The 15,500-nt window shown below is 42.6% G+C and overlaps 1 protein-coding gene across 12 annotated transcripts in view; it reads left to right on the top strand.

Moving 5' to 3' along the window:
- Positions 1-15,500, top strand: part of Srgap2 (SLIT-ROBO Rho GTPase activating protein 2) — a 232,036-nt gene that overhangs the window by 201,967 nt on the left and 14,569 nt on the right. For all 12 annotated transcript variants that reach the window (XM_031381747.1, XM_031381730.1, XM_031381757.1 and 9 more), the window contains exons 17-18: positions 2,122-2,227; positions 12,413-12,637. In XM_031381747.1, the coding sequence (XP_031237607.1) occupies positions 2,122-2,227; positions 12,413-12,637 (331 nt within the window). The remainder of the gene's footprint in view (positions 1-2,121; positions 2,228-12,412; positions 12,638-15,500) is intronic.

Here is a 15,500-nt window from a genome sequence, read left to right as displayed (position 1 = left end):
ACAGCAAGATACTTGGAAGTTTTCATTGATTTGTTTCCTCATAAGCTTTTCAGTAAACTTTTGGTTTTTACATATTTCTTCCAGTGAGTGTCTCCTCTTTATCTCCACTGTTTATTCCTAGTAGGGGAAGAGAAAGAATGGTTTAACAGTAATAAGCATAGAATTTAAATCAAGACTCCTTGCTTTTTTTTTTTTCTAATTTACCTCAGTCATTAATTCCTTTCTATCTCTGGGTTTTATTTTTTTGGTAAAATGCTTTTATGTTCATTCGTAAGATCCAGTCTTGTCAGGTACTTGAAGCTTATACACAATGTCGGAGCTATTAATAGGACCAGAGGAAAGTGTAAACACCAACCAGCCACCCTGCTTGTTGTTTTATATGTACCATGGCTTACCTGCTACATATATATATATATATATATATATATACATATATATTTTTTTTTCACATGTGTCTGGAAACAAGAAAAGACCCTCTATGCGCTTAGAAGTACCATTTAATATTTTCCCAGAGAAAGATCTCTGTTTTTATTAAAGGTCTCTGCTACGGCATAAAAAGCTATTCCTAGGCATTTGGCTTAGTTGGCGATACTGAAGCATCCTACCACTTGATTCCATGGGGATTTAAAATAATGTCAAGTCGTTCAGGAAGCAGATTATATATTTTTTTTAGGGTGGTACAACACAGTAACCAAAAGTCACTTGAGGAGGAAAGGGCTTATTTCATCTTCCACTCCCATCACTAAAGGAAGTCAGAGCAGGAACTCAGAGAGGGTCAACCCTGGAGGTAAGCACTGATGCAGAGGCCATGGACGAGTGCTGCTTACTGGTTTGATCCCTGTGGTTTGCTCAGCCTTTCTTACACACCTGAGTCTACCAGCCACCCATAGTGAGCTGGGCCTTCCCACATCAATCAAGAAAACACCCCACAAGTTTACCCACAGGGTAATCTGGTTAGGGCGTATTGTCAGTTGAGGTTCTAGCTGATGTCAAGATGACCTAAAGATAGCCAGTCCATAGACCTTATCTGAATGATGGCCCAGAAAGTGAAGGGAGTAAATGCAGGGAAGGTCTTTTCCCAGGTTGAACAAGGCCTTCATGCCTCCTGAATTTTCACGTTGACTCAGTATTTAGATTGGATACTTACCTGTTCCTCTTTCGGTTGTCTATGTGTTTGTGAGAATCTAATGGGAAGGAGTTCTGTGACAGTTACAAACATGCATTACTTAGGTCATATCTCTTGTCTTTTCCAAGACTGGACCCAAGTGAAATCTCTTACATTAAGCTGGAGTTGCCAAGACATACCTCAGCTGCCCAGTTCTTTCTTATTCTTGCCCCTAATCCAGTATTTGCTATTTCTTATTTACATAAAGACTGCCAGATTCTGTGCATATGGTCACACTGTGGAAGTCAGAAGCTGTTCATGACAGAGGTCACAGGCATGTGGCCAAATCTGTAGCACAAAAGCCAGGAATCTTCTCTAGTCTTCATCCCAGATTTTACTGCTTTTCCAGGGTCCTACCATCTTCCCCCTCTGCTCTGCTCACATCTACTTTAGATAAGGGAGGGGGAAGCCAGACTTCCCTAGAGGAGGAATAGATAACTGTGTGCAGAGCAGTCCGGAGGACTTCCTCAGCTGCTCTTCCTTATCCAGCAGTCAGGACAGGCTTAGCCTGAGATACCTCTTCGCCTTCCTCAGTCAGTGAGTAGCCTCCACAGTGAAAGACTTGGCTTTGAATATGCAGAACTCTCACAAGCACACAGACAACAAACAACCAAAAGAACAACCGAAAGAGGACCAAGTAAGTATTCAGTCCAAACACTGAGCCAAACTGAAAATCCTGGAGCCGTGAAGGCCTTGTCTATGTCTATTGCTGTTTAAATTAGAGGGGAAACATCCAACTCCTTCTGTGCCCACAGAACGCACACCTTGAGTCTGTATTAGTCAGGGTGTGGATCCCAGCGTGGGTCTTTTGAGACAGTCTCATCCCACAGAACATCCAAGGAGGAAGCTCCTGTCACTGTCCCAGGGCTGTGCATAGACCAGCTTTGCTCCCTCTGTGAGTTGTGTTGCTGGTGATTGCAGTCATGCCAGAGGATAACATGCCTTTCTTCTTTCAGCAATGGACAACCTGCAAGAGAGAGCTGTGCATATCCGGAAAGTCCTTCTGGTCCTGCCCAAGCCCACTCTGATTATCATGAGATACCTCTTTGCCTTCCTCAATCAGTGAGTAGCCTTCACAATGAAAGACTTGGCTTTGACTATACAGAGCTTTCACATGGATCTATGTCTAGTTGTCCATCCTAACAGACACTTACTGAGCATCTACCATCCACCAACTATAGTGCTAGGCTATTAAAAATACACTGCCAAATGGAAAGAGAAAAGCCGTTTGTCATTAGCTCATGGTCCAAGGAAGGAAACAGACAGTAGTCAATACTTCAGGTAGAATAGCTGCTAAGGGAAAAAGAAGAGTAAAGATGGGGACAGAGTTCAGAGGTCATAATGGACAAAAGATAAAGGAAGACGATCCAATTAAGAGATGTGCTTGCCACAAAGGCCTCTCTGAGAAGACAAGGTACAAGCAGCAGCCTGAAGGATGAGGAAAGGGAGCTGTAAGGACACTGATGATTTGAGAGGCACAGTAATAGTAGGCTTGAGTTTGGAAAATGAGTTAAAGCCTTTAAAGAGAAAAATGGTATGATCTGGCTTTTAGGTATTTATTTTCAAACCTGCCAATTATTTTGTGGAGAAGTTACTGCAGAGGGTCAAAAAGAGAAGAGAGACCTATTCCAAGGTTGTGACATGGTCTAGCTGAGGTGATGGTAGACCAGAAGATGACAGAAAGGGTCAGGCTTCGGATATACTTTGAACACAACATTGTTCACACAGGACCTGCTTTATAGGCTGGGTGAAGCAAGAGAAATCCTAAACTCCTTCCAGAACATAAGGGCAGTTTTGAAATTAGGGAAACATGGAATAGAGAAAGATACTGAGACAGGTACTAATGTGGGCCAGGTAGTTCCATGCATCTTTTATGAATCCAAGAGGAGGTTTTTCAGCAGCTAACCATGGGAACCTGGTCTAAGAAGATCCTGAAGTGGAGATATCAGTGTGATAGTCACCTATAGGAAATGTGGCTGGAAAAAAGTCTCAATACCAGAGGAGCCATGAGCTTAGATGGCACATTTCTTTTTTTTATTTTCCAAGACAGGGTTTCTCTGTGTCGCCTTGGCTGTCCTGGAACTCACTCTGTAGACCAGGCTGGCCTCAAACTCAGAAATCTGCCTGCCTCTGCCTCCCAAGTGCTGGGATTAAAGGCATGCGCCACCACACCCGACAATGGCACATTTCTTATTCAAGCAATGCATGCTTGCCTGGGGCAGGCAGGAATCCCATGCTGCAGACAAGGCAGGAAGCAGAAACACAAATCTTTTAAGCATGTTCATTTTACTCAACAGTCTAGAACAAAGATTATAACTTGAAGGCCTGAGAGACCCTCCAGTATATTTTCTTTGGATCCACTGTCTCTTAAAAACATTAAAACAATATTTAACTGTTTAGAATTCCGACTTTTAAAAATTTAGATTCCTAGCTTTTGAAAAGCTGTTAGATCTAACATTACTAGATGTGGCAGCAACTTCCTATAGCTACAGGGCTGACCACTGGGAGTAACATAACTTACCTTGGTCCCCAGCCTTCTCCATGTTGTCATCTATCATCATGCTGGCTCTAGGTTCTCATCTTGCCAAGAAGTAGTTCTGTGGATTCCTGAATTAATCAAAACAGGGAAACAAAAGATAAACCAAAGGGTTTGTTTAAGTTTTAGCACATACTTTGTGAATGTGAGTCTTCATACACAGTTAGTTTTGTTTGAAATGAATACAACTTTACTGTTTATGCCTTCATGATCAGCTTGGGCCTTATAGGCATCTTGATTAGTGGCCCCTGCCTAAGGCCTTATTGGAAAGCCTACACTGTCACCTATCCCACTGCAGAACTACAGAAATCCTGGCTCTACAGTCTGCATCCTCCCTCAGCTGTGTCTGACTGAGTCCTAACTCAGCATCCCATCTGCCCTTGAGATGAACTCCTCATAACTCGTCGATGTGCTTATGCATATCCTAAAAACCCTGCTCACTTCTCTCTGGCTAGTCAGTCCCCTCGGGGCCACAAGTCACTACTTGTTCGCATCACCATACCCACACTTAGCGTGAGCCTTGCTTGTTCTCCGTGAGCTAGGAGCATGACAAGAGCAGCCAACTGGAGCAGCTGGTAGAGACAGAGAAGACATAGACTGACTGTTACCTTTCCCTGGATCTGCAGGGGAGAGACACAGGAGAGTAAGCATGATGCAGATGATAGTGGCCATTGTTGAAAAACAGCACAGGAATGTTACTAATTCCAGTTATTAATTTGTTTGTGTATATATAATTTTTTTAAAAATTGTTTTACCGAGCCAGGCGGTGGTGGTGCACGCCTTTGATCCCAACACTTGGGAGGCAAAGGCAGGTGGGTTTCTGAGTTCTAGGCCAGCCTGATCTACAGAGTGAGTTCCAGGACAGCCAGAGCTACACAGAGAAACCCTGTCTCAAAAGATTAAAAAAAAAAAAATTGTTTTACTGATCAACAAGTTGTTATATTGAAAAGGCAAAAGCTGCCAGCAGTTGTAGTAGGAGTTGGAAGCTGCTTCCCCATGGAGCCTTTACCTGGACCCACATTTTGGGCATGCATTCTCTAATGCTGGCTGACATGTATTCTTGGAGTGTACACATATTACAGCTCAGAGAACCAAACTAACGGTGTCTGTGGGTTGCCTCTTCAGCTGCAGCTTAGCTGTTGACTTTAGCTCTAGTCTCGTGTTGTGAAGACAGTGTTGGGTTAGAACCATGGGTCTCATCTGAATGCTCACCTTGGGAAAGTTCTGTCTCTAAGCTTACAAAACGCTCCATATCTATACAGTAGGATACTGTTTAGCCATAAAAAGGAATGAAGTATTGGTGCATGGTACCATACAAGTGAACCTTCCATGTTAGGAATCCTACAAGAACATCAAGCTTCATAGTTGGTTATTTTCTTGATGACAGCCTTTTGGACTGATATGCAACAGATTCTCAACATACCTTTCTTTTCTGCTCATGTGTTCATGTGTGTGTGTGTGTGTGTGTGTGTGTGTGTGTGTATGTGTGTGTGTGTGTGTGTGTGCCATGCCAAAGAAAAGGGACAAGGAGAGAAGAGAAGGCCTAATGGGAGGGGAAGAGACAAAAGGAAGAGCAGTGGAGTATATGTAACATGAAGACAGATGTAGGGGCTTTTGGAAAAGGAAGATGACTGGCAAGAAGAGGTGGAGGACAGCGGGGGCAAATAAGAACAAAGTAAAATGATAATATGTATAAAAAGATCGTAATGAAACATCATTTTATATTCTAAATAGAAATAATAATAAATAAAAGTATACAATTAGGTGACATTTAGCATATTCACAACGTTGTATAACCATTACCTCTAATTTGCACATTTCATCATCCCTGAAAGGAACCTGGGATTCACTAAACGCTTACTTTCCAACCCTCCTCCCAGTCGCTGGCTACCAGGAATCTACTTTTTATTTCTATGGATTTGGCTGTTCTGGAAATTTAATTGAAATGGAATCTTTCAATGCTGAGTGTTTTGTGTGTCTAGTTTATTGAGTCAACACAGTATTTTCAAGGTTCAAAGGTATTTTTAATGGACAATAAATGTTAACAAAGATATCAGGAAAGAGAATATATGAGATTGGAAGAAGTGTAAACTGGTACAGACACTATAGAAATCAGAATGCAAGTGCCACAAAATGCTAAAAAATAGAACTACCACATGACTCAGCTAAAACATTTCTGGGTATATTCCTGAAGGATTTTAAGTCAGCATATACTTCTATATGTATATACACAGATATACGTGCATTTCCATGTTTACTGTTGCATTATTCTTTTTTTTTAAGGATTATTTATTTATTATTATACCTAAGCACACTGTTGCTGTCTTCAGACACACCAGAAGAGGGCATCAGATCTCATTACGGATGGTTGTGAGCCACCAAGTGGTTGCTGGGATTTGAACTCAGGACCTCTGGAAGAGCAGTCAGTGCTCTTAACCGCTGAGCCATCTCTCCAGCCCCCTATACTTTTGAGATGTCCTTTTTCTGTGATTTATTTTGATCCATTTATACAACTGAGAAGTAACTTTTTTTAAAAGGTTTATTTATTTATTATATGTAAATACACTGTAGCTGTCTTCAGACACACCAGAAGAGGGTGTCAGATCTCCATGTAGTTGCTGGGATTTGAACTCAGGACCTCTGGAGGAGCAGTTGTTGCTCCTAACTTCTGAGCCATCTCTCCAGCCCCAAGAAGTAACTTTTAAAATATAAACAGATTTGATCATGGGTTTTTTCTTTTAATTTAAAAATCATAACTTTTATCTTTTTTAAAATATCAATGTCTATTTTTTTATTATATTCAACACAATATATATTTTATACCATCATAAAAATGGTAGACATGTTATTATATGAACATTAATAGATAGTCTTTTTGATGGTTTGTTTGTTTTGTTTTTCATAGAGCTTTAAAATCTTGGCTCTTACTGTTGTGCAAACCCAAAATAAGAACAAGTTTTAGACATTGAAGTTCATTGTAATAAGGCTGTACTTCAATGACCCTAACATCACCAAAGGATTTAACCTCCATAGTAGCTAAGCTAAGAATTGACAGGTCTGCTGCACCAAGGAATGAATTGTAGGCACTACTTTTGGATACATTATTTCCTGCTATGGTCAAAGCTATTTGACTTGAATGATTGTCATCATTCTTAGCCCACAGAGAACAGGTTGCATTCATTTAAGAAATGGTGTATGTATTAAGATGGTCTATCCATGAAGTCATTCACCAACTGTTTCAATGAACAATGGTTTTGCTTGGAGGGTGGCACAGACATTAGGTGAAGGTAAGATTCTGGTTCATTGGCTGTGATGATTTTGAAAAACATTCATCTCAGAAAAAGAGTAACTTATAAGTTCCTCTTCTTTAAAATTGATACAATAATTATAAGTATCAAGCAAAGCATTCAGTCTCATCTCACTCTTTGTTGTTCTCTTGTAAGCTGTGTCCCAAATTAATTGTCTACATTTCTTTTGGCTGTATAAATAATTTTGAAATATGTAAGCTGTTCTGAAAACCATAGTATAGTGTAAGAACATCAAATAAACAGTCCTACTAATATAGAGGCTGAGATAGGAGAAGATTTCAAGACCATTATGTGGTACACAGCAAGACACTGTCACATACAAACAAGCAGAAAATATATATGGATTGTACAATATTGGGCCTATTTCTCCATTTACCAAATTAGAGAGGCCACTGGGTGACAGCCAACAAATTTCTAATTCCTCATATTTTTTAATTTCAATTATTAAGATATGTTGGTAATATTAATTTTCATATTAAGAGATATTAAGAAAGATGGGCAGTGGTGGCGCATGCCTTTAATCCCAGCACTTGGGAAGCAGAAACAGATGAATTTCTGAGTTCAAGGCCAGCCTGGTCTACAGAGTGAGTTCCAGGACAGCCAGGGCTATACAGAGAAACCCTGTCTCAAAAAGAGAGAGAGAAAGAGAGAGAGAAAGAGAGAAAGAGAGAGAGAGAGAGAGATTAAGGAAAAGTGATTGTTACTTCCTGTTATTTTTGTTGTTAGAGGTAGAATTATGTTTTTGTGGGTTTTTTGAAAGATTACTTTCTTGATTTTTCTAGGTTGTAGTTTCACTCCTTGTGTTGGTGTTTTCCATCTATTATCCTTTGTAGGGCTGGATTTGTGGAAAGATATTGTGTAAATTTGGTTTTGTCACAGAATATCTTGTTTTCTCCTTCTATAGTAATTGAGAGTTTTGCTGGGTATAGTAGCCTGGGCTGGCATTTGTATTCTCATAGGGTCTGTATGACATCTGCCCAGGATCTTCTAGCTTTCATAATCTCTGGTGAAAAGTCTAGTGTAATTCTGATACATTTGCCTTTATATGTTACTTGACCTTTTTCCCTTACTGCTTTTAAAATTCTTTCTTTGTTTAGTGCATTTGGCGTTTTGATTATTATGTGATGGGAGGAATTTCTTTTCTGGTCCAGTCTATTTGGAGCTCTATAGGCTTCTTGTATGTTCATGGGCATCTCTTTCTTTAGGTTAGGTAAGTTTTCTTCTATAATTTTGTTGAAGATATTTACTAGCCCTTAAGTTGGGAATCTTCACCCTCTTCTATACCTATTATCCTTTGGTTTGGTCTTCTCACTGTGTCCTGGATTTCCTAGATGTTTTGTGTTAGGAGCTTTTTGCTTTTTGCATTTTCTTTGACTGTTGTGCCAATGTTTTCTATGGTATCTTCTGCCCCCGAGATTCTCTCTTCTGTCTCTTGTATTCTGTTGGTGATGCTTGCATCTATGACTCCTGATCTCTTTCCTATGTTTTCTAACTCCAGAGTTGACCATCTTTGTGATTTCTTTATTGTTTCTAGTTCCATTTTTAGATCATAAATGGTTTTGTTCATTTCCTTCACTTGTTTGATTGTATTTTCCTGTAATTCTTTAAAGGATTTTTGTGCTTCTAGCTGTTTACCTGTGTTCTCCTGTATTTCTTTAAGGGAGTTATTTATGTCCTTTTTAAAGTTCTCTATCATCATGAGAAGTGATTTTAGATCTGAATCTTGCTTTTCTGGTGTATTGGGGTATCCAGGACTTGCTATGGCGAGAGAATTGGGTTCTGATGATGCCAAGTAACCTTGGTTTCTGTTGCTTATGTTCTTACACTTGCCTCCCACCGTCTGGTTATCTCTAGTGCTACCTGCCCTAGCTATATCTGACTAGAACTCGTCCTTCCTGTGATCCTGGTTGTGTCAGAACTCTTCAGAGTCAAGCTGTCTCTAGGGTCCTGTGATTCTGGGATCCTGGGATTTTGAGATCCTGGGTGTGTCAGAGCTCCTGGGATTCAAGCTGTCTCGGGGACCCTAAGATCCTGGTGTGACCAAGCTCCTGGTCACAGGACCCTCGGATCCCGGGATCTCGGGTGTGTTAGAGAGCCTGAGAGTGGATTGTGGAAGCCTGAGAGCTTCCTGTGGGTATTGTGGGACTGGCTGTGGAGTTTGCACCCAAGGTTTGCTCAGGGCACTGGCCCAGACAGGAAGGAACCTGTGCCACTGGTCTGGTGGAGTTCCTGTGTGGCCTGGGTCCCATTGGCCCGAGTTACTCCCGGTGTTGGGGCAGGTCTTGTGTCCTCCTCACCTATGATCCTATGATCCTGTTGCACTGTTCAAAGTGGCCAAGATATGCAACTAGCCCAGCCATAAGTCTGTCAACAGATGAAGGATAAACATGGTATTTTATTAAGGTAGAAAGAAGAATGAAATTATGACATTGGCAGGAAAGTGGATAGAACCAAAGATTATTTCATGAAGTAAAATAGGGCTGACTTACCAACATTAATATGTAGGAGTTTGAAGCAGAAACCCCAGAGGAATGGTGGACACCAGCTTCCTCCCATCTATAGCTACATTTCTTTAAATAGTCTAGGCTTATCTGCCTAAAGATAGTACTGTCCACAGTGGACTGAGCCCCTTGCATCAATTAGCAATCAAGAAAATCCCCCAGATATATGCTCACAGCCCAATCTGATGGGAACAATTCTTCAGTTGAGGCTCCTTCTTCCCAGGTGCATCAAGTTGACAACCAAGATCAGCCATCACAAGGTTCTTGGTCTTTTTTTTTTTTGGTTCTGGTTTAGTTTGGTTTGATGTTGTCTTAGTCAGGGTTTCTATTCCTGCACAAACATCATGACCAAAAAGCAAGTTGGGGAGGAAAGGGTTTATTTAGCTTACTTCCGAATTGCTGTTTATCACAAAGGAAGTCAGGACTGGAACTCAAGCAGGTTAGGAAGCAGGAGCTGATGCAGAGGCCATGGAGAGATGTTCCTTACTGGGCTTGCTTCCCCTGGCTTGCTCAGCCTGCTCTCTTATAGAACCCAAGACTTCCAGGTCAGGGATCGCACCACCCACAAGGGGCCCTACCCCCTTGATCACTAATTGAGAAAATGCCCCACAGCTGGGTCTCATGGAGGCACTTCCCCAATTGAAGCTCCCTTCTCTGCGATAACTCCAGCCTGTGTCAAGTTGACACACAAAACCAGCCAGTACAGATGTCTAATGGGAATCAGAAAATGGACATAGATTCACAAAGCTACAGTTCACAATGATATGTCCTCTTCCAGATACTTTTCACTGTAGCCTTCTATAAATAGGACAGCCCCTCACTCATGCATCCTTCATTGTGTTGTACAATTCACTCAGGTTTCTTGAAAATAGAGTGCGTCTCTCTGACTATACACATCCCCAAAACTCTGGTTTCTTATTGTTAATAAAACACTCTCAAATCACATTAAAGAAACAAGGCTTTTCTGAGCTTTCTGTTTCCAAGAGAGCTAGACCCGGCTAGCCAAATGTGTTAGCCTGTGGCCATCTCTTGTATCGTGTGGGTCATTTCTGCTCCGGATATTAAGGTAATAATCTCTCTTGTCTCCAGTTTTAATATGATGGTTATATATTTCCCCAGTCTTTTCTAAACATGTTTACTTTAACTCAAGGTCCAGAGAAGAATTCTAAAATTAAATGTCTAATAATGAATGTCTAAATGTCTATGAGCTGGATGCAGTGGTGTAGGACTGTGGACAGCATTTGAAGGCCAAGGCAGGAAGACAGTAAGTTTGAGGCCAGCCTGGTGACTGTAACGAATCTCTGTCTTAAGCAAAGACAAGCCAGCTCCTGTGTAGCCATCTAGCCACTGAGATGATACTCTTTCCTGTGGCCTCTCAGTCTTCAGTTTTGGTATTGTGGCATAGTCCTTCTCAGCCACTTCTGTCCATGGCAATTGTTCAGACCTCATGCCACCTCTAATGTCCTACAGTGATTTTAGAAGGTTCACAGGTACACATCATGTTCTCCAGCAGAGAAGAAAGCCATTCGTTAGAGGAAAACCAGCTCTGTAACTTAAGTCTGGATGTGGGACACACTAGAAATAAACTTCGCCCAATCCAGAAGAATGGCAATGGCGTCCAAAGGCTCTAGTTCCTTTTCAGGGTCTGTCAGAATTGGACACTGGGAACCTACTGCTGAAGACCATAGGAAGGCCAAACTCCTAAGCAATGTCCACAGCCCTTCAAGCTTTGTAGAGGATGTACTCCAAGTCAGCCCAGGCTCCTGTGCTAGGACAGGCACTTAATTAGGGCTTACTTACAGTTTTAAAGGATTAGTTCATTGTCGTCATGGTAGCACACAGGCATGCAGACATGATACAGGTAGCTGAGAGTTCTACATCTGGATCTGCAGGCAGCAGGAAGAGAAAGCCAGGGCTTTTGAAACCTCAAAGCCCACCTCCACTGACACTTCCTTCAACAAGGCCATAGCTGCTCCAATAAGGCCACACCTACTAGTCTCTCCTAAGTAGTGCTAGGCCCTGCTGACTAAATATTCAAATGTAAGAGCTTAGGGGGGCATTCTTATTCAAATCACCATAGGTGAAGACCCTTGGGAACTCCTCAGGCTTGGCGAGAGTTGAGTATTTGGATTCTTGGCCAAGATTGGGGTGTGACTAGAGCAGCTGCTGGCTGAAAGTGGGGAAAAAATCTCTAAATAAATAAGCAATAATAAAATTAGCCCATGTCCAAGGGAACCCCCAAACAGAATATAAACAGTGCATGATTAATTCCTGGATGTAATAATAATACAAACGGATATTGTGAAAAATGTTAAACAATTGCATTAGCTATTCTAGAAAGAATTTGCTGTCCTGGTGGAATGAAAAAAATTAATCAGCTGACTATATTTGTAGTAAGTAGAGAATTTGGAATAGAAAATACCCAGTAACTTGATTCTTTTATATGCATGCATGAAAGCACATGATACACAGTTCCTGTGCCCTGTGTCGGTTTCCCAGAGCAAGCCGAGGGCCCCATCTGCTCTAATAGTTTAGTGAATTGGTCTGTGGGAGCTATATCCACTTCTGCAGAGTGATATATGATCTGTTTCCAAAGAAGGGTGGCTCTGATGCGTAAGGCCAAAGGTAAGGGTGGGAATGAGACTCAAGGATTCAAATGGGGAACCAGAGAAAAGGGTCAGACCTGCAAGCAGGTCTTGCACCTCTCCTTTCCCTGGCTCCTGAATAACTATTAGCAGTGACTCTTTGCCCAGCTGCCCTTCCAGAAGGTCTCAGATGCCCAGCAAGGCAGGTGGCAGTTTGTGGACTTACGACTTTCCTTCTGGCAGTGCCTCTTGTGTTTGTGTTTTCTGGGCATTCATGTGAGAGCTTTCCAATTTCCCCTCTCCGTCTTCTCTCCCAGCTTATCACAGTTCAGTGAAGAGAACATGATGGACCCCTACAACCTTGCCATCTGTTTCGGGCCCTCACTGATGTCAGTGCCAGAGGGCCACGACCAGGTGTCCTGTCAAGCCCACGTGAATGAGCTGATCAAAACCATCATCATCCAACATGAGAACATTTTCCCAAACCCCAGGGAGCTGGAGGGTCCCATCTACAGCAGAGGAGGAAGCATGGAGGATTACTGGTAAGGGCCCAAGGAGCGGAGGAGGGAAGAGAGTGCCTGATAATCACTGCTGTAGAGGCCAGATGGTCAAGCAAAACCCAAAGGAAAACAGCCAGGTCTTGCCACCTCCACATACAGGTTCTGTAGGTTGCTAGGGTCTGGCTGTTCTCTTATCTTGGACTCACCCACAGAATAAGTGCCACTTCACCCACCTCCCTTTTTGAAATGAGTCATGTGTAACTGGGGACCATCTTGAAAAATAATGACATTAATAACAGTTTTCAAGGAAAGGAGAGTTCACAAAGTAGTGTGTAGACCTACTGTTCATCAGGCAGCAGTGCCCAAGTTGTGTATTGTGAGAAAAACAGAGCTGGGACCCAGGGAATCCTGTTCTTACGAGAAAGAATCTGCATATGAGGCACACTGAGTTTATAAGGTGGCATGTTAGGATGACTTCAGAAATTTGTGAAGAGAAAAGGTGTAAACTTATTTGGAGTAGGTTACACATAGTTCCACCCCCTATGAAAATATGACATTATATAGACAAGGTTTCTCATGACCTAGCCTGAGCACATACTTCTGAAAGGAAGCTCCTTAAGTATATTTGTATTAGACCACCTTTAGACAAAGGAATCATTTCCAAAAATTAGAATATACTAGTTCCCTTTTTCAGTGCAGTGTATCAGCCCACCCCAGCGGCTGGGGATTCAATCCTGATCACATGCCTCCTAGGATCAGGCTGCAGCCAGTGCCCCACACAGATGCCCTGATACCACTCTACAGTGCCGTTCTTCACGGAGTACAAAGGCAGCTGCCTTTTCACCCCTGCCATCTCGTTCCTCCTCCTTTCTTCTCTAAATGGTTTTCAATAGAAGCTGAAAGCACAAGCCAACCCAAATCAGATTCCATCTAAATTAACATCTGGAACCAATCCTTCCAGCCCCATTGCTATCAACCACGGTAAGAGAGGACAAGGCGTATATTTACTTAACTAGCAGTTGGTTGGTCCATGATTTTCCATGACCCTCTCAGAACCCAAGGAGTGAAGAAAATAACATTTGTGCCTCTGTAAACTTTTTATGGCATCCTTGGATCTACTTTCTCCTGAAATTCAGATCCTTGGCCTGCATCTGAATGGAGGACACCTCAGGTGGCTGCTTAGAGACAAAGCTTTCTGTGGCTGACAGGTGGTTCATGGTAACTGGGCCTATTGATCAGGTGGTCACCTAGCCTGTGAGCTCCAAAGATATATTTTCCTATACGTGACTCCCCTTTGCCTGTGTGGTTAAAAAGCTATGGAATGGTCCTTCAGTTCTTACCTTTACCTGTAAAGTTAAATATCAAATCACTGCAGGTTCTGGACCAATAAAAGGGAGGTATAGTGGTCCCAGTTTCCTGATCCCCAGTCTACCCAGAGAGCAGAAACCAAGGAGTGTGGTTCATTAGAACACATACATGGAAACTCTTTCTTCTAGTTTTCTCCCAAGTGTTTTCCTCAGCTCTTACCCCATGTGTTGTGTATGTGATATTTATTAGTGGCCTTTGAAAACACCACACAGGTAATCAGGGAACATTTGTGCCACTGTCCCTGGCCTTGGACCAGTAGCATCAAGGAGCAATTGTCATTGACCTAGCTCCTGACTTCCCTTCCTTAGGAAGAAAGATACTATCACAATGAGCTACGGCAGTGAAATAGTAAGCCCCCCAAATCTAGGAGAGTGGCCAAGAAACCGGGACCATCAGGGTGGAGTACCAGCCTGCTTAGCCATTCCACAGATATGAAAAAGTACATTTCAGACCACCTACTAGTCCCCAGACTGGATTCTGGTTGCCTAGGACTGCTGCTAGGACCTTGGGCCTCAGGTGTTGATAGTGTTGGCCATGTTGTCAGGGCACAGGAGGGGAGAAGTGTAAGATCTTAGGACTGCATAGAACCTAAAAAAGTATCATTCCTTTACCATGGTGCAGATTTGACAGTGCAAAGTCCAGACCAACAGCACCGGATCCTATGGGGCCAGAATGAGATGCAGTTTCTAACTCCAGACAGATTTGTGACTCAGAAAAGCTTAGAGTTGGAGAGATAACACATGCTTTCTAGCCAGCCCTCCAGGGCTCCCTGCAGCTTAAGAACCGATGCTTTGGTGCCGGAATGGATGCATAGGACACAGGCACAAGCAGCCACCTGAACTTCACCCTGCGATGGTCTTTAGGCACAGAACCCAGGAAGGACTCATTCCCACTATTTTTTTTTAAAAAAACAAAGAAGAATCCCTATTGATGTTCTACCAGGATCAGAGTAATCTCTAGAACGCAAGAACCCTCCTTAGGACCAGCTTGTTGCCTCAGTCTTTAGAGGCTTCTTAGACGGTAGGGGGTTGTGTACTGGGCAGGGAGAGGCAGGCTCCATAGCAGGAGGCAGAGGAGTGTGGTGTTTATAGGCCTGCCTGCCTGCCTGCCTGGAAGGGTATGCTTGATGCTTCCTACTGCCAGAGGAGAAAACTTCAGACAGGGTCAGAAGGCTTTTTCTGCTCTTCAAGAATATCCATCTCCTGCCTGAGCCAGAAGATAAGAGAAGACACACGTCCATAGTAACTTCTAGCCATTCTCAGTTCTCTGCCTTGGATGATTTAAGAGAAGATAAAATGTTTAAGGGCTAGGCTGAGCTTTCATCCACTGGCCTCCAGGAAATCCACTCTCCAGCAGAACCTTTACCTTTGCTCTGGTTCCAGTCATCCGCCACTCACTTCCTACTTTCTCATCAGTGCCTAGGCCGGTGAATCACGAGGTGGGTGCCCTAGGGGCAGCAAGTGGAAGGAAGAAGGAAAGGAGGTCTCACTTATTGAACACCCCTCTTGCCAAAGCCTTCACTAAATTACACCAGTGA

This window comes from Mastomys coucha, unplaced genomic scaffold (genome assembly GCF_008632895.1).
Source record: "Mastomys coucha isolate ucsf_1 unplaced genomic scaffold, UCSF_Mcou_1 pScaffold1, whole genome shotgun sequence".
NCBI classification, from domain to species: Eukaryota; Metazoa; Chordata; class Mammalia; order Rodentia; family Muridae; genus Mastomys; species Mastomys coucha.
The sequence above is the reverse complement of the archived record's forward strand: the minus strand, read 5'-3'. Positions and strand labels throughout refer to the sequence as shown.